General features: G+C 35.4%; 1 protein-coding gene across 1 annotated transcript; it reads right to left on the reverse strand.

The window, feature by feature from the left end:
* Window positions 1-9018: 9018 nt before the first annotated feature.
* On the reverse strand, window positions 9019-15863 carry LOC129230227 (uncharacterized). Its single transcript, XM_054864628.1, has 2 exons — window positions 12215-15863; window positions 9019-9137 (listed from the first exon to the last, which is right to left on the reverse strand). The coding sequence occupies exons 1-2, from the start codon at window positions 15861-15863 to the stop codon at window positions 9019-9021; spliced, it is 3768 nt and encodes a 1255-aa protein (XP_054720603.1).
* Window positions 15864-24479: the final 8616 nt, after the last annotated feature.

Genomic DNA, 24479 nt, shown 5'->3' on the forward strand with positions numbered 1-24479 from the left:
TCAGTGGCGTACTGGGTCGAAAATGTGTACCGGGGAAAACACTTTATTGGCGCCTTGTTCTATTTTCGTAATCCCCCCCCGCCCCCCCCATTCACCAAATTCAACTAATAAATTAAACTTGACGAACTTCCTATCAGAGAAGTAGATAATTCTCAACGCCCTTTGACAACTGAAGCTTTTGTGCCCCTTCCCGTTTGTCAAAATGAGAGATTTTTTTTTTTTTAACACGCTTTTATTAACTTCACTTGCATGTTTTTGAATAACTCTCCTTTGGACTAAGAGCAAGTGACTCATTACTGTTAGTACATTCCATCACTATATGAGCGTTCGTGGCTGAGCGGTTTAAGGCGCGGGCTTCGCTGAGGTCCACTTCCGAGAATCATTGGGCGTACGTTCTAATTCCGTCTACACCGAAATTAAATTTATAATCTTGCAACTCAATTTTCGCCCATTTTTTATGATCGGATTCTTTTAAAATTTGGAATGCAACTTCATACAATGACAATGCAATATTCTGTAATCAAATTAATTTATTAACGATAAGTTATCAGTTTATTCTAATCAACACGCTTTTATTAGCTTAACTTGTATGTTTGTGGGTCCGACTTTCCTTCGGAAAAATAGCCAGTGGCTTATTAGAATTACTTACAACCTACAAATCAGAGCTGCAGAGTGTAACAATGTTTGCACACGAATTTGCCAGAAAGCATTGAAAATGTCTGATGCAAATAATGCAATAGAATACTAAGATACATTCCATTATAACAATCGAACACACGCACAAAGATTTCATTTAAGAATTACAAGTGTTAGCAATATTTAGTATCTAAATCTTATTTAAAAGGAAAAAAAAACAGTAATATGGATTTTATACTTTCAGAAATAAAAAAATAATAGTTTAAAAAACTAAAAAATGAAACACGCTTTTATAGCAAAACGAACTAAAAAGTAAAAGATAAAATAACAGTTTAAAAAACTAAAAAAACACGCTTTAGCAGCAAAATGAACTAAAAAGTTAAAAATTATCTTTAGATGACAAGTATATAAAATAATTGACCAAACACTTAATTTTACTGTAATAGAAAAAAAGCGTGGGGGCTTCTTATCAGTTGTCTTATATTTCTTCGACTTGTTATCCATGCAAAAATGTAAATAGGCAGCCCCCCCACACTTTTTTTCTATTACAGTAAAATCAAGTGTTTGATCAATTACTTTATATTCTTGTCATCTAAAGATTATTTTTAACTTTTTAGTTCATTTTGCTACTAAAGCTTGTTTTTTATTTCTTTCGGTGATGTTAAAAGATCGGTGTTCTGAGACGAGAGGTTTCGAAATTAGAACTTCTAAAAATTAAACTTTACAGACGATTTTCTATAAAATTTTTAAATTTGTGAGAGGATTATCGTGGACAGGGGAATAGGAAGCTCTCCCTCAAAGTTTTTAAAATTAATGACTTTTGGAAACACAGTTTTAGAAGTTTATAAATGATGTGGGTAGGAGTGTTGCTACAGTCGAGAGTGCTCTAAGGACTGCCGCGAAGTAAAAAATTTCGAGGGTTTACAGGGGTGAATACAGAGACAGTTTTTTGAGGGGCAACGACAGTAAAAAGCACTCCCCCCCCTCCACTCATACAATTTCAAGCTTCGTGTCTGTGTGTTTCCTCTATGCTTCCCCTAAAACCCGCTACTGGGGCTGAATGAAATTGCCTGACCCTTAATTGTTTCAAACGTATCTTAATATACAGAGAAAGAGAATGTCATCAGCTTCTGGTTTCAGAGGGAGTCATTACGAAATCTAAGTATTGACAATAAGAACCTAAACATAAGAATAATATTCACTCAAAAATAGGTGTAGGGGTGCCAGGGCTTCTCCTCTGGAACTTTTTCGAATTTGTAGTCTTCAAAATGCATTTTTAACGATCTTTGATAATGTTTGGAAGAGAAGAGGCTACGGGCGCTCCCTCGTTAATTTTTCGGAATTGAAACATTAAAATTCCATTGTTATCTACAACTATTTTAATAAAAGGGGGTCCGGTACTCTCCCCGGGAAATTTGTCGAAATTTTAGCTCTTAAAACGCTGTTTTATATGATCTTCGGTGATACTATGGTGGAGAGATATTGGAGGGGAACCCCGGTAAATTTTCTAATTTGTAGTCTTGAAAATGCATTCTATATTATCTTTGGTAATGTTAGGGGCCCCAAGATGTTCGTTGATGCTCTCCGACCTATTTCAAAATTGAAATTTTAAAAACGCAATTGTGGATTATATCCGATTATTTTAGAAAGGGTACCCCCGAAACTGTAGCGGTCAAAACTCAGACTATCTGTGGTGATGTTATGGAAGGAGAGTTTCGGAGGCCCACTCACGGGAATTTTTAAACGTAACGCATTTTCATCGTAAAATCGCGATTGAAGGCTATCTTTGGTAACGTTAAAAGGACCGGCAATTTTTTGAAATTGAAATCTTAAAAGCACGATTGTCGGTCATCTTTGGTAACGTTAAGAAGACGGACATTTTTTTCGAAAATAAAGCTCTGAAACGTAATTTTAGTTGGCTTTCAACGATGTTAGGGAGAGATGTTCCCGCGAGCGCTCCCCCGAAACCTTTCGTAATTCAAACCCTTTAAGTAAAATTTAAGACGATCTTTAATGGTTTTAGAGCGAGTGATAAGACTTTTCGAGGTTAGCTCCAAACACGCAGTTTTTAGACGAACATTGGTAATGTTGGTCGACAAAGATGTTAGGAGGCTTTCCTTCGGAAATTGCCCAAAATTGAAATTCCAGGAAGGAATTGCAGATTATCTTCGATGATGATATTAGGCAGTTCGGGAGCTCCTCTCAGAAATCTTTTCAGGATTGACCATCTTTGGTGTAATTAGGGAAAAGGTTCGGGGACCTCTGGAATTTTTAGAAATTTAAGTCCTAAAACCGAAATTTTAAGCGACCTTCAATGATGGGGTGGGGGTCTTTCTCGAATATATGAGTGAGAGCGCTCTCCTGGAAGCTTTTCGAAATTGAAGTTCTAAAAAAGTAATTTTAGGCCTTCTTTGATGACGGTAGGCGATGGGATGGGGTTGGGTAACTTTTCACCGGAATTTTTTCAAAATCAAAACTTAAAAAACACGCTTCTCGGCTACCTTTGGTGACCAAAAACAAAAGGATATGGTTCGGGGACTTCCCTTCCTTCCGCTTTCTTCTCTTATTTTACATATTTGTTTTTATTATTGATAAATATTTAGTGGAAAATGCTCCCCCAGTTTTCTTTTCTAAAACCATTTTAGTGTTTTGATAGTGAAATTTTAAATTTCCAGACTGAGATGTTATTTGTTTAAAATACAAGAGTTTGCGGCACCAAAGAGAAAACTTTTAACATTTTGGAGTGATGTGATATCATTTTTTTTTTTTTTTTTTTTTTTACTTTATTTGAATTTAAATATTATGCATCCTGAATCTCGGGATAAAGTTTTGGTTTACTTTCACTTATCAAAATTCAAACACTTTAGAACTTATTTTTATTAATTCACTACATTATTTACATCTCGCTCACACTATTATAACTTGTTTTCTATTTAAAACATATTACGAGGCTTATATAATGCTATCATGCTTATTTATCTATTCATTTCTTTTTTCAACTGAATCTTGTAATGGATTTGTACGATGCACTATTTTTTTTTTTTTTTTTTTTTTTTTTTTTTTTTTTTTTTTTTTTTGTCGTTCAAAAATGTTTGAAACGTTCACTTCGGCGGACCTCAGTTGGGTAAATTATAATGCAGGATCTTGGATGTTTCTCAATAATATGCAAAGAATTCATTTTCTTTTTAAATTTGGCAGGGAAAATACTTTTTGTCAATTTTATTCCTTTGTTTAGTTCATTGATTGTTACTATTTCAATTCTTAAAGATTGCGAAGGTTTTCTTCTCCCCCCCCCCTTTTTGCTTCTTTTTATCACTTTCAGAAATTGGTGACTCTATTTCTGAAAAACTGGTGGATGTCGGCGGTGGCCCTGAGCCTGAGGGCCATTTCGAAAAAGTTTCGAAATTGAGGTCCTTACAAAACATTAGATCATTTTCAATTAATTGAAGACAGGGCGTTCGGTGTTTCGTCCCCGGAAAGCTTTCGAAATCTGCAGTTCAACATCGCAATTGTATGATATTTTTGCTGACTGTAAATGAAGGCATGCGTTTCGAAACCTTTCCATAGAAATTTTTCGCAGTTGAAGTATTTAATGGCATAATTGTATGGTAATTTTAGATGAAGGGATGGTGTTCGGGGACTTTATGCTGGAAAGTTTCCGAAATTGAAGTGCCGAAACGAAATTGTAGATATTTTTTTATAATTTTGGGATTGGGCTGAATTTAAGGTGGTCCTGTAGTATGTTTCCAAATCCAATGTACTAAATTTTAAACCGTCTTTTATGATTTGGAGTGTCCAGGCGCTAGCCCCTGAAAATTTTCGGAGTTGAAGTACTTTAAATGAAAATTTTGTTTATCTTTACCAATGCTGTGGTAATGGGGCTACTTATATCTCTGGTATTAAAACGGTGGTTGCCGCTGATTTTAATTGGCATATTGATTTTCGATTTTTTTTTTTTTCTTTTTCATTCAAGTTTGAAAAAACACATTTTAATCATATCTTCAATTTCGCACCAATCCAAATAAAAAGTATGTGGAAGTGTGAAAAGTGTCAAATGAAATGGCTAAAAATAAAGGCAATCTGACCCTATGAAAAAGCTCAAATTTTACGCTATTGAGTGTGGTAAGTTGAAAATGAGAAGTATAATACGCGTACAACCATTTTGTGTACAGTCGGATCCCGCTACAACGCGATCCGACTTACGCGAAATGGCTATAACGCGAGTTTTTCATGAGTAATTAATTTTTTTATTGAGGACACAAATTTCTCGCCTCCAACATGAATTTTTTTGGAAAAAAGCGGCGGAGCATTAGAATGGGCTTCGTCGACACTATGACATAAAATATTGGTTTTGTGAGTGGATTTTCATTTATCCCTTTAGCATCACTGAAAGCGGAAGTACACACACTGTATTAGTCTAAACAGCGCTTTGCTGTAGTTTATACAAATAACCGGTTCGATTCTTAATGTTTTTTTTTTTCATTTCACGTATGAATGTTCATAAAATAGAATGGTTCCCAACCCCCTTTTTTTTTTATCTAAAGTTGGCAAACGTGGAAAGACAAAGAGACTATTAAAGAAAAGGTCAAGATTCTCGATATGCTTGAACAATTAAAAGTGGATATCGAAGGTAGCACAGCAATTGGATATGAGTGAATCTTCGATACGTAAATTTGAAGTCAAGAAAAGGAAATCCATGAACGTTCAGAACTTAGTTTAAGTTTTAATACTGAAGCTCGCAGAGTAGTGTCTGAGCGAAATATAAACATCATGAAAATGGAGCTGCTCTTTCATTGTGGCTTAAAGAGGCCAGAAAGAGGGGTGTTCCCACACTGCATAAACCATTATTTTCATCACTTTAAAAATTATGATTAAGTTTAAGATACCAACTGTTCAGTGCTACAATAATGCAAGTATCGTACTGTTCTAATTCATGTCAGTCATTAATCATTGATTTTTTGCTTCGTAACAGCAAATTATGTTAAACAGTAACGCTTTTCCTAAAATACAGTAAAAAGTCAGTTCTTCATAAAAGATACGGTAATACACGGTCAAGAAATAGTTTAAAACAATGTGAGGGGTGTTAACACATGTCCGAAATAATTGGGTATGTTTATAAAAAATTTTTAAGCATCGTTATTCCACAACGCGAAATTTCGACTTGCGCGAGGGGTCTTGGAACGCATCCCTCACGTAAGTCGGGATTCGACTGTAATCATGCGTTATATTAATTAATGATTCAAAATAAACCATTTTTAACGAAAAAAATCTCTCATTAAAAATTAATGGTTCCTACCTCTAATTTTGATAACCAAACTGTTGGGGGCGGGGGGGGGAGTAAATCAGAGCGCAGTGAAGTCTTCATAAAGGCGCCGGCGCCACGTAATTTTCAGTTACTTCACTATAATAGAAAAAAATATGAAACTGTTGAAATGTCCCGCAGCGCTCCTGAATCATGAATAACAATAAAGGGCTATGCAATGCAGGTATACCAGTTTTCTTCATTTTTGTCCGCTTGTTATGATTAGTTACAGTGGCGAATCTAGGGAAGGAGCTATGAGTGTATGAGGCTGCAGCGTCACTCCTCACCCGCACTTAGTGAAACCAAAGTTTTTGCTTTTCTTTTGCTTCAATGGAAGCGACATTAAGACGATTAAAAAAAAAAAAATCGACCTCAGCCCCTCCTCCCCGCTCCCACAACTGAAACCCTGGCTTTGTCACTGAGTTGTAGCGAGGTGGGGTCCTGGCGCCTTGGTTCAAAAGAGAATCTGGAACGAAACCGTAAGTCAAAAATTTTAATAGAAAGGTTTATAGTTTCAACTAAGTTCAAGTCGGCGCTGAATGGTTACTAATTTTTGTTTTTACGATTCGTGAATTTATACTTCAAATAAAAATTTTAAAAAATCCTATGATGTCACTTTTATTTTGAAGAAGGAGGGGAAAACTCCACCATGATTTTATTCTTTGGGTGACGGAGGCAGATTTTGATGGGAATAAGAAAAGCATTTTACATTAACGATTTCGAATAAACTGATGAATGGAGGCAACTTTGAACTTTAAAATGGGATATTACGTAGTTTTATGATGTCAAGTCGTCTTATTTGTTTATTTCATGCAATAAATGTTATGGTACCTGGCGCCGCAATATTCGGTACAAAACCCTTAAAAAAAAAAAAAAAAAGGCTAAGGCATCGGCGCACCGGGAATTTTCCCGGTGTCCCGGCGGCCCAGTACGCCACTGTATTTGGTAACGTTAGGGGCACTGCAATTTTACAAAATTGTAGCTAAAAAAAAAAAAAAAAAAAAAAAAAAAAAAACAGTCTCGAACTATTTTTGATGTTGTTTTGAAAGCGAGGTGTTTGGTAGTTCTTCCCCTGGAAATGTTTCAAAATTAAACCCCTTGAAACAATATTTGAGATGAACTTTAATGGTTTTATCTGAGGGAGGAGGCTTCCGAAGCGTAGCATTTTAAGGATTGTCTTATTTTTGGATCGCCTAGGAAAAAGAAAAAAGAAAAAAAAGGAGAGGTGGGGATAAAAGAAATATGAGGTGTGGAATGTGATTACCTGAACAATAATCTGTAACTATCGAAAAATTTAATTTTAAGGTTTTTTTTTAAATAAATTTAAAAAAAGATTTTTTTTCACAGCAATCGACATTTTTTTCCAATTAAAACTAATTAAAATTACTTTGTTTGCCTGAGGAGCATTCATTTATTATCTTTAATAATATAGAATATTTTTCCAAAAAAAACTTGCTGCATCCCACGGCGCCCTTGTAGATGAATTATGGCTGTCCGGAGAGCGGAGAGGCACACAGTTTGGGGAAAATTGAACATAAAAGCCAACACATTGTTTGCTTTTGAGTTGATATCTATACCGTAAAGTGGGACTACTTGGACCCGAAATTTCATACATTTGCGAGTTTTACACTGAATGCTTTGTTAAGGGGGTCCGGGACACAAAAATCCTCAAATTTTGCAATTTTTTTTTATAATTTGAAAAATTGCTCCGTTTTTTTCTGCTTAAGAGGACGTTTGAATCTTGTTTGTACCTTAAATAGAACGAAAGTTATAGTTATTTTTGTTGCATGCATCTAACGAATGTGTACATAACTTTAAAACTTTAAACGCGTTTTTCTCCATGATGCAATTTTTCCCGATTTCTTGCATTCAAACTCTTATAAGTCAGGAACCGATAGAGATAAAGTAATGAAACTTGGAGCATATCTTTTTCAAGCAATTTACTTTAATTTTTATTCGGCGCATTTGAAAAAAACGTTTACTGCAAAAATTATGATTTTTTTAAAAAAAAGTATCTTTGAATTTTTCGAAATTTTTCTTCAAATATTTTTTATTTTTTATTGAATCAATATTTTTAAAATCGCCGAATAAAAATTAAAGCTTAGATATTTGTGCATACTTTTTTGAAAAAAAATTGAAAATTGACCAACAATATTTTGAGTTATAGCAATTTAAAGCAACCCCATTTTTTTGAAAAAAACTAATTAAATTTAAATAAAAAAATAATTTTTTTTCATATTTATGTTATGATTTTGCTTATTAAATAAATGATGAATCAGTTCAGAAAACTTCAAAACTCTAAAGTACATAATAAAAATTTTTTCAAAATGTGTCCCGGACCCCCTTAAACATATTATGTGAAACTGATAACCTTGTTTTTACCACTTTTCAGACGTTCTGATATCACCTAAAGCCTTTTTTAAACAACAATTTTAACTCTTTGTGTTTTTTTTTTCTATTTTTACTTCCTTTTACAAAAAAGGAAATATTGTATTCACGAAAAAATTTTCACCCAAAAATCGGCCATAATTTCTATTTTGCTCAGGCCCCAAATGAATGTTGAGTTTTATTTTCAACCCGACCACACGTGGATATGTGCCTAGGAACGCACAGACACCCGAATTATCTATTTTGACGATCCCCGAGTTAATTACAACGAGTTTTCTCGTGACGTCTGTATGTACGTATGTATGTGTGTCGCATAACTCAAGAACGGAATGTCCTAGAAAGTTGAAATTTGGTACGTAGACTCTTAGTGGGGTCTTGTTGTGCCCCTTCCTTTTTGGTTGCATTCGTATGCTCAAAGGGGGTCTTTTGCCCCTTTTTGGGGGGAAATCATTGTTAATTTCGATGTAAGCTCAAGTGGTGTTATAATTTGGCGGACACTTGGCGATATATCGCCAGTCTTTTGGTTGCCAACTTGGCGACAAATTTGGCGATTTTTTTTTTTTTTTTAATCTGGTTTCAATTTGGCCACTGTTGGTGATATTTAGAGACTAAACTATTGAATCATATTAAAACTGCCAATAATGAGAAAATGACATTAAATTGGAGTTAGAGGAAGTCATGTGATGCACATATCAGCTCGTTTTGTCATATTCTGCGGCTTTTTCAGATGTTAAATGCAGGTGCAACAGAAACTCTCCAGCCGTAGCCATAAATTGATCCTGTTCGTCATTGTCTCCTCCGTCTGTTTGGTCTGCTTCACATTTAGTTGTTTTAAACCGTTTATAAATCATGAAGACCAATTCCGAAAAAATATCAATTGCAGATATAAACCTTTCTTTGAATTTCTCCATTCCTGAAAATAAAAAAGAGGTGATCTAGAGGAAAATTGTTTTTTTTTTTTTTTTTTGAGCAATCACGATTGCTTATTGCTTTCATTTGACTGTTTTTGGCGTTCCTCTGATTTTTCCCACCAGCACCCTCTGAGACCACCACCGTCGCGTCGACGGGCCTCACGATGCTGCTCCTCTAGCGAAAACCGTCTCCAAGTTTCCGTCAATATCCTACACTTACACGCATACATACACGCACCTACACACTTATACATATATACACACCTACACACATATACATATATACACCTATACAGATATACATATATACACCTACACACATATACATATATACACCTACACACATACATACACATGCACACATACACACACACACCTATACACACTCACATACACACAACTACCCACATACTCATGCCTGCACACAGACACGAACACATATGCCTACACACATACACAACCCCCCCACACACACCTACACACATATCACATACACACAACTACCCACGCACTCATGGCTGCATACAGACACAAACGCACATGCCTACACACACACATACCCCCCACACACAAACACACACGCTTACATATACACACACACACACTCGTGATTGCGAAAAACATAATTTGAATTCAAGATGACAAAATTCAAATTAATTTTTTTTTTTAATTTTTTTATTTTATTTTTTATTTTATTTTTATATTAGACTTTAGGCTCGTTCATTGACTCTGGTAGGTCCCCCTTGATCATTGTCTTTGTCGGGTTCCGTAACGAGTTTAATGCGCTTTGCGTTCTCAGTTGCTAAAAGAGAATTATCATTATCAAAAAATTGGTCCACGTCATCTGGTTCCAACATGATTGATACACCTGGATCACCTAAATGGGGTTCTGTCCTTGCTCTCTGCCTCCTACCCATCTGCTCATCCAGTATCTTTTGCAAACACCCGTACTGATTTGGGATTGTCACAATTAAGACCATATACATGAAACAGGTAGAAACAAACAACTATCACATGGTTAAAAATTCATTGTTTGTGGGGGGGGGGACAATCCAGTGGGCCACTGGGACACTGCAAAGGTTTTTGAAGAGAGCGGCTTACAATTTACAGATCCGGGCCGTCTGGAGGGAAATGGTTTCAATTAATGTCGGTGTAAGTTCATCCATGTTTGCTAATGGTGACTGGGTGCACGATTAATCAGCAGAGATCTCAGTCTTTCAAGTTATCCTGTTTGCATTTTTGAAATTTACCAGCCATAAATGAGTTATGTTAGCCGTTAAATTTGTGGATTAATTAAAAAATAAAAAAAACCCGAAGGCATTGGTTGAAATGACAATTGCGTGCGATTGTGGATGTTTAGTGGGGTTCTCTTCCCGTGGGGGGCTCTTTCCGTTAATACTCAGCTCTTGGCAAAAGTTTGACTTGTAGGGGGAGGTGATGCATGTACAACCCAAATTCAAAATAATGGAATATCAGAGCTGTTTGAACAAAACTTGTCCTTGAGTCGGGAAAAATGAAAGCATGCAAGTTAAAAAGAGTAAAACTCGTTATTCATGAATGGATAAGGCAATTTAAACAACTTTTCAGATATTATCTTAACGAACTATGGATTATTAACACATTAGAAAAATAGATAGATTTTTTTATACGGGTCACAAAATTAGAATAATCTATTCATTCAATGTGCATTTTTAAAAGTAGCGAAAATATTTGCGTACCTGTTACCGATAGTGTGTCACAAGTATGGAGCTTGGCACCTGGATAATTTTACGCTGTTTTAAAAGCCTTTTATTATTCAAAATGGGTCGTCAAGGTGATATATAGGGAAAAAACGAAGTTACATATTGTATCATTTCTTAAAGTTAGGAAAAAAACTGTCCTACTCAATTCCAATGATTATTTTACAATCTTTGGTATGTAAAATTTTAAAGGAATATCGAAGGACTGACCAACTAAAAAGTAGCCGAAGTAAACGAGGTAGAAAAATTGTAACACCTGGCAGAGATGAACCTAAATTACAGTAAATCGTCCAAAATAATCGTTGAAAAATGCTTCTTAGGTTCATAAGTGTTGGACAGAATGTATAATTATCTTATCCACGTCAACTTCACTTGGATGGTTGCATAAACTGCAGCTTTAATTGCGGATCATTGGCGTCGTCAGCTGAAATTTATTGGGGGGACCATTCTGACTGTCATTTTCATGTTGCATTAAGAAAAATTCGTATATATATATATATATATATATATATATATATATATATATATATATATATATATATATATATATATATATATATATATATATATATATATACTAGCATTCCCGTACCCGGCATTGCTCGGGTAATGGAATTAGCAGGGGATAACAGTGTTTGGTGCACGTAGTAAATAAAAATCTCCTATAATAATTACTTATTACCTATATTTTTCTAATTTTAGGAGGGTCCCGGGGCCCCTGGACTCCTTATATATATGCCCTTGGCCTGAACCGATCCTTAATTGTCATTAACGATCATTTTAAAGTATTGATTTTCTTTGAAAACGCAGACCATCCACATTTTATTGTTATGCCTGTGTGTTTAAGCAAGAACTTCCTTGTATACAACATTTTTGGTTTTTTTTTTCTGGTGCTAAAATTATTAAACTGCTTGATGAACTGACTCTGGAGCAAGGTACATAAAATAGGCCGTGTGAAAAACAGTCTTCTCTTAAATCGATCCCCGCTACTTTTAACGTCTGCCCTTGCGACTTATTAATGGTTATTGCAAAGCAAACTTTTACAGGAACTGCACTCTTCTAAATTCAAAAGGATAGTCCGACGGAATTAATGGAATGCGGGGTATTAAAACCAACTCTCCTCGAGCACATCCAGTCATTATCGTAGCTTCGATAACATACTAACTTTGGTGGACAAAGGTTTCGTAGTAGCATTACTGGTGTTCCAACTTTCAGGTGATGTAGGTGAGGTGGAAAACCTGGAGGGTCTAAGGTATTAAGAAACTCTTCTGGATACTGCACTGCATCATCACGATTTGTTGTTGTATCAAAAGATTTGTAGTAAATATCTTCTCCACTAAACGACTTTAATAAGATACTGTTGACTTCTGCGGCTGTGTCATTTTCTGGAGATAAGATGGCACGCTCGCACAACCATTCAATGGGCTTATTTTTTATATCAGCAACATCAGGATAAATCTTGGCGATGAGATCTGGCAATTCCGTGACTACCGTAGCGAGTGCGTGGGGTATAATAATTTTGCCAGCACATTCAGGATATAATCCGTCTCCTATTTTAAGGAGAAGATTAGAAAACAATTCCGCTGACGCATCTCCATGTAAATGAACTCTCATATTCTTACTCAAACGAAGTTTCTGCACTTTAGGCCATAGATACGACGATTTGATGCATGCGTTAACTTCATTTGCACGTGTTCCTCTAGGTACAACCGGTAATGTTTGCCGAAAATCTCCTGCTAGTAGAACAGTTACTCCACCCGTTACTTCCTCAGAATTTCTTAGATCTTTGAGAGTTGCATTAAGAGCCTCGAATCCTGCTTTATGAGCCATAGTACTCTCATCCCAGATAATGAGTTTACAATCACGTAAAACCTTAGCCAAATTACTCTGTTTTTTAATATTGCACGTTGGATTCTCTGAGTAATTGAGGTTAAGGGGTAATCTAAAAGCAGAATGAGCTGTCTTTCCACCCTCCAATAACGTTGCAGCTATTCCAGATGATGCAGTTGCCAAGGCAATGCCTTTATTGCTTCTGACCTTTGAAAGAAGTAAACTTAAGAGAAATGTTTTTCCAGTTCTACCAGGTGAATCTAAGAAAAACATTTGGCCTGAACCAGACTCGAGGCTGTTGAGGACCTTTTGATATACGCTGGACTGTTCGCCTGTTAGAGAGACTTCAGCATTATGTACTTTTTTCTTCAAATCTTCAAGATCAAAATTTGTTTCTCGCATGTACTCTCTGTTTTGCAAATTAGTCTCAAATCGCTCAGGCTGAGGTAAACCATAATCCATTAAGCGCTGACCTCCCAGAGTCTGAACAGTGTCTTCAATCAGAATCAAGCATTGGTTGTACGCTTTGTCCTTAGTTGAAAGAGCGGAGTCTTGCAGTTGTCTTTCATGCTGAAACTGGATGTCTTCTGAAAAACTGTCCTTGTACTTTTCCCAAAGGCTTCGGGGATCAGAGGGATGACAAAATACCAAGATCACTGAAAAAAGTTCTCGCAGTTTGAATGATGAGCTGCTTAAAATAGCTTCCTCAATAGTGTATTGCCACTGTTTATCATCCTCGAGCAATCCCATTGCCATGCATGCAGCTTTGAATGTAGGGTATTCAACATTGCTTACAGTTTTTAAATAAGAAAAAGATGTTGGACCTCTAACATGATGGAGGAGGAGGCGTAGGTGGTAACACTCAACATTGTTAGGATGAATTGTGTAAACGCGTCCTAAAGCAGAATCTTTCTTTATCCCTGGCCATTGATCAATTTTCTCTCCCCGCCTACGTCTTGTAAACTTTTTATTCTGTTGCCACACATAATACGAAGGAACTTCAACATACAGAAGTGTTCTGGCAAACTCATCAATTTTGCAAAGGTTGAAGAATGCCGAAAGTGTTGTCTCTGGAGGTTTTACAACTTTGTTATGAATATTTTGTGCGGTGAAGTAAACACGTTGGCCATTTTCCAGATGCACAGCAAGATGAATTACTGCAGGGTATCTCTCATGAATAGGAAATCCCAATATTTTCCACACTGCTTCTGAACTGCTGATATATCTACCAGATTCGTATATCTCTATCTCATCAATATCTTTATCATTCTTTAAAATGAAGGCTGCTTGATCATTTCCTTTAGTGATGTATTTGCAAACATACTTTATGGATTTTACGGAATTCGTTATCTCAACATTGATATGAGATTCAAAAGTACGCAACAAAACGGGATTGTATGGTACAACCCATCTGTTATCTAACTGAAATCCTTTAAGATTAACTGTGAAACCACCGTCCTCTGGAGTTCTCCTACGATACAAAGGATAACCATCTAGTCCCCTCTGCGTTTCTTGGACGAAAGGGCGAGGATATCGTTTTGTGCAGCAACCATCTTTCATGCAAGGAGAAAATGTATTTACTCTTCCGCATGGCCCATGAATCATATTAGCCTTAACAATATCATAGAGAAGGGGATCACGATCAACATCTGGAATTTCAGCACACACAACTTTATCAACCATATCAGCAGTAATGGCTTCTTCCAGCCACAGCAGGCAATGAATATGGGGCAACCCTCGTTTTTGCCACTCTACAGATAACATGTGACACCGAACTTTACCAAAAACTTGTCCTTTAACTATAAGATCCATAAACTCCTTCACTTTCATATGGAAAACTCTCGCAATGATGTCATGACGTTGATAATGCTTCTGTCCGGGATACAATTCTCGCTGAATCTCTTTCCATTTTGGGTTACACGTGAAAGTTATAAATAAATCTGAACTTCCATAATGACGTACATATGACATGGCATCTTGAGCTCGTTCGTGCATGTAACGGGGTCCACCGATAAACGATGATGGTAATACCACTCTCTGTCCTATTTGATCAGCATCATACCTTCCTACTTCATCTCTTAAATGAATGTATTCCTCTGATCTCAGTTTGCTTTGATTGTATTTGAGAAAATTCAGTTTTTCAGTTTCTATCTTAGCATACTCATCAACTAAAAATTGACTTAGAAGAGCACAGTAGCGTAACAGATAATTTTCTTCTGTATCTCGTAACATTATACGCCAGGAATAAAACTGAGCTGCAGAAACAGTTTTCTTGACAGGTAATTTAGTAGTAGGCCCCAACTTATCAGCAGTATCTTGCTGAAGTACATCAACTGAATATCCATCTTCCCCATAGCAAAACATGAGAGGATATTGCAGGGCATCATATGCCCTATGGAGTTCGCTTATTCGTTGCTGTTTTGCATTGCGGCTTTCAAGGATGATGTCTCTCTGCTGAAACTGCTGTCCTACAATCACCAGAGCCACCTCGTTGGCTGATGGTGCATTGAAACGTCCTTTATGTGCATTGGCAGGCATACGATCTGCATGAATCATTACTTGAAAATTTCGACACTCAAGTGGCACCTTATCTAACGCAGTTTTTAAATCCTTGATGTAATTATTTACTTCATGCAGCATATGTTGAAGTTGCTTTACCAAGTCTGGCTTGACACCAGGATAGTTGTGTGACCTTATGTGAGCTTCTTTTTCATCATCACCTACGAAATATATCTGTAAGAATTGAGCCTGTTGCTCTGTTTCTGGGAGCAAACTTCCACACAAATGGTAAACTTGTCCTTGAACTTTGAATGTTGGCATGAAACCAGTCTCCTTAATTTGCTTGGCTCCAAACGATGTCATTTGAAAACATCCGTTGTATTGCCGAATACGATCAATAAAATGGCGGTGATCTGGATGATGGCCCATGAGCAAACTATACAGTGGTTCTGGTGGAGGTGGTAGTGGTGGAAGCTGTACTTTACCCCCGCTGCAGCACAAACCTGGGCTTTCACGTTTGAACTTTTTTGCATGGCACACTGGGCATTTATTGTCCATAGTACCAATATCATTTTCATATTCTGTATTACAATCATATGCAAAACCTGAGTAGGTTTTCGTGTTCCATGGACGTAAACGGCGTTCAGTTCGTAAACCAGGATTTTGTTTCTCATAATTTTTTTGAGCAGATCTCTGAGCTTCTGGGTGATTTTTTTTATATTTTTTGACTGATGCAGCTAAAGCTTCTGGGTGACTTGTTTGACATTTCTTGACAGCAGCAGCTAAAGCTTCTGGGTGACTTGTTTGATATTTCTTGACAGCAGCAGATAAAGCTTCTGGGTGGCTTGTTTGATATTTCTTGACAGCAGCAGCTACAGCTTCTGGGTGGCTTGTTTGATATTTCTTGACAGCAGCAGCTACAGCTTCTGGGTGGCTTGTTTGATATTTCTTCACAGCAGCAGCTACAGCTTCTGGTTGACTTGTTTGATATTTCTTGACAGCAGCAGCTAAAGCTTCTGGGTGACTTGTTTGATATTTCTTGACAGCAGCAGCTAAAGCTTCTGGGTGACTTGTTTGATATTTCTTCACAGCAGCAGCTAAAGTTTCTGGGTGACTTTGTTGATATTTTTTGACCGCAGTTTTCAACTGCTTTTTACGTGTAGCATTTGAAAATCTGGCTCGTCTTTTTTTCCTTTTTTCCTTAGTGTTTTCAAAATCAGTGGTATTATGGAGTGATTCTGTGCTACTTTCAGAGACTATACTGGCTTCATTTACCGGTATGTAAACATCAAAGTGTCCATTTGAAAGATCACCACTAAATTTCAGTCTTCTCACTGGAAAAGTGTCATTTCCAAATTTTGCATAAAATTTGCCTTCAAAATAAACTTCAAATAAGAACTGAAAAATGTCTCCAGCAGCGAATAATTCACAGAATCCACCAAAAACATGAACCTGCGACATATCCACTAAGTAATCTTCGGAGCTTTCATAATTATTACCGTGTTTATCACATGACATAATAGAAAATTGATCCCAATGATTATAAACGTAATTAACTATGGTAGCACGAATTTCATTAAACATAGCTTCACTATTATACAATAAAAACGAAAGAGATCGGAAAAGACATGCACCATCACCTGTAATATTAACGACATGATGAGGAAGAATAGTTCCGTTCACATTGATGTGCTCCATCCTCAATGAGTTTTTAAAAAAGTAAGTTTTATAATAAAATCAAACAAAATAACAAATTAAACCTTTCTAATTACATTTGCCAGAAACAAATGATGTTATTTAAAAACCAAAAATTGAATAGTAAAACAGCTTGCCAACAAAATTTACACAAAGTAAGAAAAAAAGGGTCCGATCTGTAATACTGAAAATTATTTGCGAATTATTTGACTTAAGAAAAGCCTCGAAGAATCACGTGAGAAACAAAAACAATATTAAATTTATAGTTCACTATCGACCAAAAGTTGAGATGAAGTACTGAATAATGATTTGAATGGAGGAAAGCCTTCGAAAATAAGGGATTTGAATTCAATGACAGGTTTTAATTTCTCAGAAATTAAGAGGTTTTAATTAATTTCTCTCGAACTAATTGAGATTTCGAAAAATCCTTTCTTAGTGGTTACTTTCGTAATCATGCGGACATGCCTGCCAAATTTCAAGTCTGAAGCTTCAGCGGTTTCGGCTGTGCGTTTGATATATATATATATGTATATATATATGTATATATATTATCTCAGGACATTGATTTTTATATATTAAGATATATATATATATATATTTATATATATATATATATATATATATATATATATATGAGACAAATACTTGACATCAAATAGAAATGGGTTTACATTTAATACAATACTTTTAAACGGGTACATCTTGATTTACATAATTAAACAATAAGAAAAAAAAATTAAATACCAACAAATGCATTTTTTCTAGACTGCACATGGGATACGAATATCCGTGCTATTTTTTTGTTATCAATTTTGTCCAAGTTGTTTTTGTGAACGTAACATAAAGCAACATGATTCAACCGCTTTTGTGTCATAGTCGACCTTAGATGCAATTTCAGCTTTCTTAGCGCACTGAAGCTTCTTTCAGTTTTACGCGACGAAGGGCGGCACACCAAGAGTAGCCGCACCAAATTTTCAACATTTTAAAACAGTGGACAATTGAATTAACCGTTCTTATTGAATGAAATCATCAAAAACGAAATCCAGCTTTATTGAATCAGCTGCTTTATGGAATCAAAGCTGTTTAAAACAAAATAAGACTCATAAACCGCGACAACCGTATAATTAAATTTTTATATTACATAGTGATAAACCCCGCAGCTCTAAGTTCTTGGCACAAGTTAGATTCGAAGGAGTTTAATTTGATGTTTTTTAATTAAAAAATTAAAGTATATAATTCACCGTTATGACATTCACGAACCTACGAAAAACACAGCCACAAAAATTAAATAAGACACAAATAATTAAGTTCTCATAATATCATATTTTAATAATGCAACCTTTGAAAGCATTTTCTTAATTTTTTCAGGTTTTTTGTAACAAATGCAGCAAAATTTTGCTTTTTTGTTGAATCCTCCATACACTCAATGCATATGAAATCAAAAAACAGCAAAACCGTGCCCATGTAAATACATTAATTTCTGATTTCCCAAAGTCAGCAGGGAAAGTGCCCCTCCTGGTCCTCTTAAGTGACAGGCCTGCCTTGAGAGGCACCCCCCACAGATTGAAAAGTACTGGCCTACACAGAGAACAAACAGCATTTGGTGTATAATTGAATTCTGATCAGCGGACGATGGGAAAGAGATAGAGAAATGAACTGCTTTTTTCTGACACGTGACAATAAGTTAAAATGGTTATTTCAATAAAATTTTTTCAGTAAAGCAGGATTATTGTTGGATAATTTTCTGTTAAGCTTTAATAACTAAAAGGAGTATTATTTATTCCATTAAAATTTATAAAAGATGAAACATTTAAAAAAAAAGACAAAGTTGAACGCATTAACTCCGATAGGACTCATAATGTCAAATTATTGACTATCAAGCATACCTGATTAGCAGGCATTCAGGAGCTACTCGATAGGAGGTCACTGTGAACTTTCGTAAACTTTTCTTTCCCAGAAAATTTTGTCTGACGAGTCTTCAAATTTCGAGTAATTTTTTTTGTGAAATATTGCATTAAAAAGATATTTTCATTAGATGTAGTGTGTGGGTAATTAGGAATTTCATTCGGAAAATCGAAAAGTAACCCAATCTGAATAGTATAAAATCAGGGAGCCTCTGCATGTATTACACTAAACAGAATGGTACTTACCTATCACGGTCTTTTGACTTTTTGAATATGGTTCCGTGGATGCTGATGATGATTCAGTAGTTAAAAATTGCTCAGGTTCATTTGATGTAGAAGGTTTGCTACATTTTCCCGTTTCAAGCTACCTCTCCATAGCCGTAATCGAATATGTAAAAAAAAAGTACTTTTACCAAAATAGGAGCGCTCTTCAGGTCACCTACTCTCAAGGAGACCAAAAGATCACATGAAATTATCTTTATTTTTGTCGAAAAGTTTCCCAATAGGGAAGCTCCTTTTATTTCTGTCTTTTTTTTCTTTTTTTCTGGTCATCTTGCGCTTCTTTTTTCGTTGGTCTATCGGAAAGTGATATCACAGTATCCATCGTTATGAATGGCTTCCGATTTGCTTTTGAAATTGCACGTTAATTTTTAGACTCCTCCTCTTTTTTTTCTGTAACGTAACGCTTTTTTGGTCAAATTTGAAATGCCGCAAACACATTTGAGAAACCGCGCTTCGGTAAGGTACTATGAAGCCACGTGTTGAATAATGTCAAACACATGACACGTCCTTTCTCTTTCTACCCCAAACTAAACTTTTGACAAGCTAAATGGTCTTCTAAATTTTTGTGCATCCTTTGGCCAGGGTGTTGTTGCCAGCTGCAGAAAACCGCCAAAGAGGTCTGGTGTCTCATTTTGTTTGGGTAACATCGGGGTCGCTATAAATTGAATCGAATCGGAGAAACAAACACTGCAAAACTCGAAACAGAAACCTGGAAGCGCCGAGAAACGAGATAAGAAAGAAAGGGGCAGAAATTTAGATCCTCGTCTGACTTATGTTGACTCATTATTAGTACGAGAGTCGTAAAAAAAGGGGGGGAGGGGTTGTCCATTTAGTTTCAGTACCTCAAAGTTGTCCCGTTGTTTCCCCCTAAATAGCAACAAATACGCTGGAATGACTTTCAAGCTGGGGACCGGCGACACGACTGTGGATGGTTGACATTGCACTCGGGAGAAGGTGCCCCCTTTATTCTAGCATCCTCCACTGAAGCTAGTGTGTGCAGAGAGCAGAGCAATGACTTGTCATTGGAGTTCACTTTCCGACTTTCCGTTCCCTATACACATCACCCATTTTGTTTTTTTTTAGTTCATTTTTTTTCGATGTTCATTTTGTTTTATTTGATATGAATTCAATATTTTAAATTATGTATTATGCAACTGTTTAAAGTCTTCAAAGCAAAAATAATTTCCCAAAATAATGAATTTCATCTTGACAATTATCGAGGGGGCCCGATTTTCAAATATTGAGGGGGTCTGGTCCTCAAATATTGGGGGGGGGGGGGGGGTCCGGACCCCTTGGACCCCCCCGTCCGCGACGCCCATGACGAAGTAAGACCAAAGATAAACATGAAGCAGAAACGTACATGTTTCTCCTGGAGCAAAGATAAGCTCATACATGGGCAACAAGATTGGAAAAGTATTATATTCAGTGTTTAATCTTTTTTTGAAGTATCTGAACAAAAAAAGGTGTTCAGGTTTGACGCTTGAAAAAAAAAGCGTATGAGAAGTGTAAGACGTTCTCTCCACTTTGACCCACCCTTCTTGGTTTGTATGTGCATGAGGGCTGCTGGAAGTTATATATATCTTAAAATAAAACAATGCATGACTTCCGCTGTTAATAATATGTATGATACTTCATCTGAGGCACAGCAGTAACACATTTAGTGACACATTTTATCTTTCAGCAAGATTCTACTCCATGTTACATCTCTAAATCGACTCTTAGATTTTAAACAGAAAGAGGAATTTTGGTATTAAACTGATCAATTGATCTGGTATTAAACTGTCTACCAATCTCGATACGATCAAGAATTTGTGGTACCGTCAAATCTAAAGAAAGCCGTTCAAGACCTGGTGCCCGCCAACAAAATCGAACTCTTTGCTGCATTGAAGAGGGTATGGAAACTGTCTGAGAAACGATTAATGTAAACAAGTGGTAAGATCCGTGTGTGAAAGGATTAAAGCATTGAATCCAGCAAAAAATAACGAATTCTAGTATTGCTATTGTTTCTTTTGAAAGTGTTTTCCCTTTGTTTAATCTGAATATTCTAATTTTTTGACTCAATGTAAATCTTCATCACTATAAACTTTTGGATTATTCTGTCTAAGATTATTTTTAATTGAGTATATTTGAAATGAAATGCACACTTAAAGGTCTAAAAAAAAGATGGCACGTTCATTTTAATACCTAATTTGCACTTATATTTGGCTAGAATAAACTTTTTTCCTAAAAATGAGAAATATTCTATTATTTTGAATTTGAGTTGTAGTTGTTTGAATGCAATAACATGCACTTTGAGCAAGTCAAATATCTTTAAAATGAAAAAAGTATGTTTTCAGCAATTTTGAAAATTAATTTCAGCACTAGCTGAGTCATTTTGATAGGCAAAATTTTATTTTGTCATTTTAATGATCTAGCTGGTTGCTATAGAATGACACCAAAGAATGGCTATTGCTATTTGGTGCTCTGTTAACTAGCGCATCAGGTGGAGTTAAGAAAGTTTGCGAAGTAAATGTTCATTTTATTATGCAGATCAGCAATTCTCAACCAGTGGTCCCAAAGACCGAAAACTGGTCCACAGAAAAACTTGACTGGTCCTCAGAGGATCAGAGGTTTTTGTTAGTTCATGTTAAAAAAGTACCTTATTTTTAAAAAAAAGTAGGAAAGAAAAAGAAAAGATAAACATTTAGCTCACAACATTTAGAGTACAACCCATGGCCCACATTAATGTCAGTTTCAGCATCTTGAATTCAAATTCTGTTTTTCGCAACCACAAGTTATGATAGGATCATACTCTTTGGGATTCTCGTTTTTACAAATGCCTCCTATTGTAATGATAATTATGAAGAACTTAATTTGGACTCTGTCCAAAGTATGTCAAGATGTCAAAATTCAAATTAATGCAGGGAACTGGATGCCAGATGCTGTGCGCAGGGTTCTGGAGTCTAAAAAGGATTGTGTAAAGTCAAGAGGGTTCGGCATAAATGAAATCTATTCCAGGTCAGGTGACATGGATACCACAGCCCAGGAGGAGCACCCGTCTGTGGATGCTGGGGGTAATGTACTTTGTCTTGCTTTAAAGAAGAACATTTACCAACTTTTAATATGGTTTCTATTCATTTTGTTTTATTCTATTTATTTATTTATTTTTTACATTTTAAAAATAGTTTTGGAAAAAAATAATAAAAGTGGTGGCCCGGGGGGAAGGGGTCTTTTTCTTACTTTAAAGAAGAATATTTACCAATTTTTAAAAAGTTTACTATTCATTTTGGTTTTTTATTCATTTATTTATTTTTTACATTTTGAAAATAGTTTTGAAAAAATAAAATAAATAAAAGTGGTGGTGCGGGGGGGGGGGGGGGGGGGTGCTTGCCAATTTACAAATTCACGTCAGCTCATTTCAAGCATAGTTATGATCAATTACTACTTACTAGACCATCCCCAGTGAGAGAACCCCATATTTAACTAGTTGGAATCTGAAAAATGTCATTATTTCATAAGTCAAATTTTATTTAAAAATTCATAAAAATATGATCCCATTGAGATCCCAACTTGAAACTTTGCACAAATGAAAATAAAATACACACAAATTTTTGAGAATTTTTTTAAAAAAATTCATTATACCTTTTTTGAGAAATTTAAATTTAAAATTTAAATTTCATTTTTTAAAAATTAATTTTTTTTTGAAATTAGTCATGTTGCATATCCCATTAAACAGCAACTAATGTACTTTAAAATGCTTTTTACCAAATCTTTCTATCTATATTTGATGCTGAGTTATCGTCCCTTTTATGTTCAAGCATCCATGAAAAAAAGCGGGTTTTTCGAAAAATCAAAGTGTCATAAATAAAAAAATAATAGAGATAAAAATCTAAAAATTTGGACTTTTGATTACCTCAAAGGGTACAATCGATGAGCCAAATTTCAAAGAAATACAAAAGGGTGAGGGAAAAAATTTCCCAAATTTTGGATCACTTGACATGGAATGACCCAGAAGCCACCGTTCAAACACAGGCAATTACGCCTGTTAAACCTAAAAAGTTACCGGTACCGAATCCTTTCAAACGTGCTCTCAGTTGGCTAGAGACTTGTAAAAAGACTATGAAATCTCGCAGTAGGGAGTTAATGCCAAGTGTTTTTTCTTCTGCTGAGTACAAAATTTACCTAAAGGCGAAACTTGATAAGAAAGCAAAAGAGAAAGAACAGAAGGAAGAACGAGTGGCAGAAAAAGCTAGGAAAAAAGTCAGAGAATGTGAAGATTAATTTGTAGAAGGTAGCTGAAAGATAAAAGAAAGCAATGACGCAAGCAAAGAAGAAACTATCAGTGAGGAAAAAATCCAAGACTCAAACATAGCAGGATAAAGTGTTTAAAATTCGTATTTGTAAAGTTTGATGAAATAGAACAGTTCCTACCTTGTACTGTTACATAAAACGTTGTTCGGAACCAGACTACCTATGACTTGCTTTGTGATTTTGACCTAAATATATTAGTTTTTCCATTTAAAAGTTGCAAATAGAACTAATTTGAACTTTGGTTTAATGTTGGAAATAAAATTAATTTGATCTTGATACATGGTGTCAGTAATTGGTTCCTCACACTATCAGTAATTGGTGCATGCATGTCAGTAATAGAAGAAAAAAGATGCATCCAAGTTTTAAGCATAAAAATTAGTTGATTTATCGTTTTGATAATTTTAATGAGCGAAATGAAGAAAAACGGTATTGGCCTTGTGGGAAAATTTTAAACTGTGAGGATTGATTGATAAATACGGGAGAAATTGTTTAAAAACCAAAAAATTCTCCTTAAAGTGTCAGTAATTGGCGCTTTTACCCTACATTTTCACAAAATAAAATTACCAAAATTTCAAGGGAAGGATATGAAACTAAGAAATTTTATGGAGTGGAAATCTGTGAACATTTAAATTTATTACATTAAAAGACATATCTGAAAGAATCGTGATTGAATTTCTCAAAGATGCATGTAAATTTTAAAAAAAAACATGTTGTCTTTGACATTATGATATGAATAATGGTTCCATCCAAAACGTTTCTTGAAATACAAATTTATTTCCTGTAAAGGAATCCTCACCTGCATAAACCTTATGTGAACATCATCACTTTTTTTTACTTTCAATTATCTCACTATAATTAAGGTAAATGCACAAGTAGTCTCCACAGTTAAGCATATTTTGTGTCCTTTTTATAAACTGTGAGTCTACAATATTAACTCCAATTTTAAAAATCAATGAGAGTATTATAGCCCAACTCTTCCTTTCTTGTCCCATTGTCTAAAAAT

The sequence above is a fragment of the Uloborus diversus genome, chromosome 9 (assembly GCF_026930045.1).
Source record: "Uloborus diversus isolate 005 chromosome 9, Udiv.v.3.1, whole genome shotgun sequence".
NCBI classification, from domain to species: Eukaryota; Metazoa; Arthropoda; class Arachnida; order Araneae; family Uloboridae; genus Uloborus; species Uloborus diversus.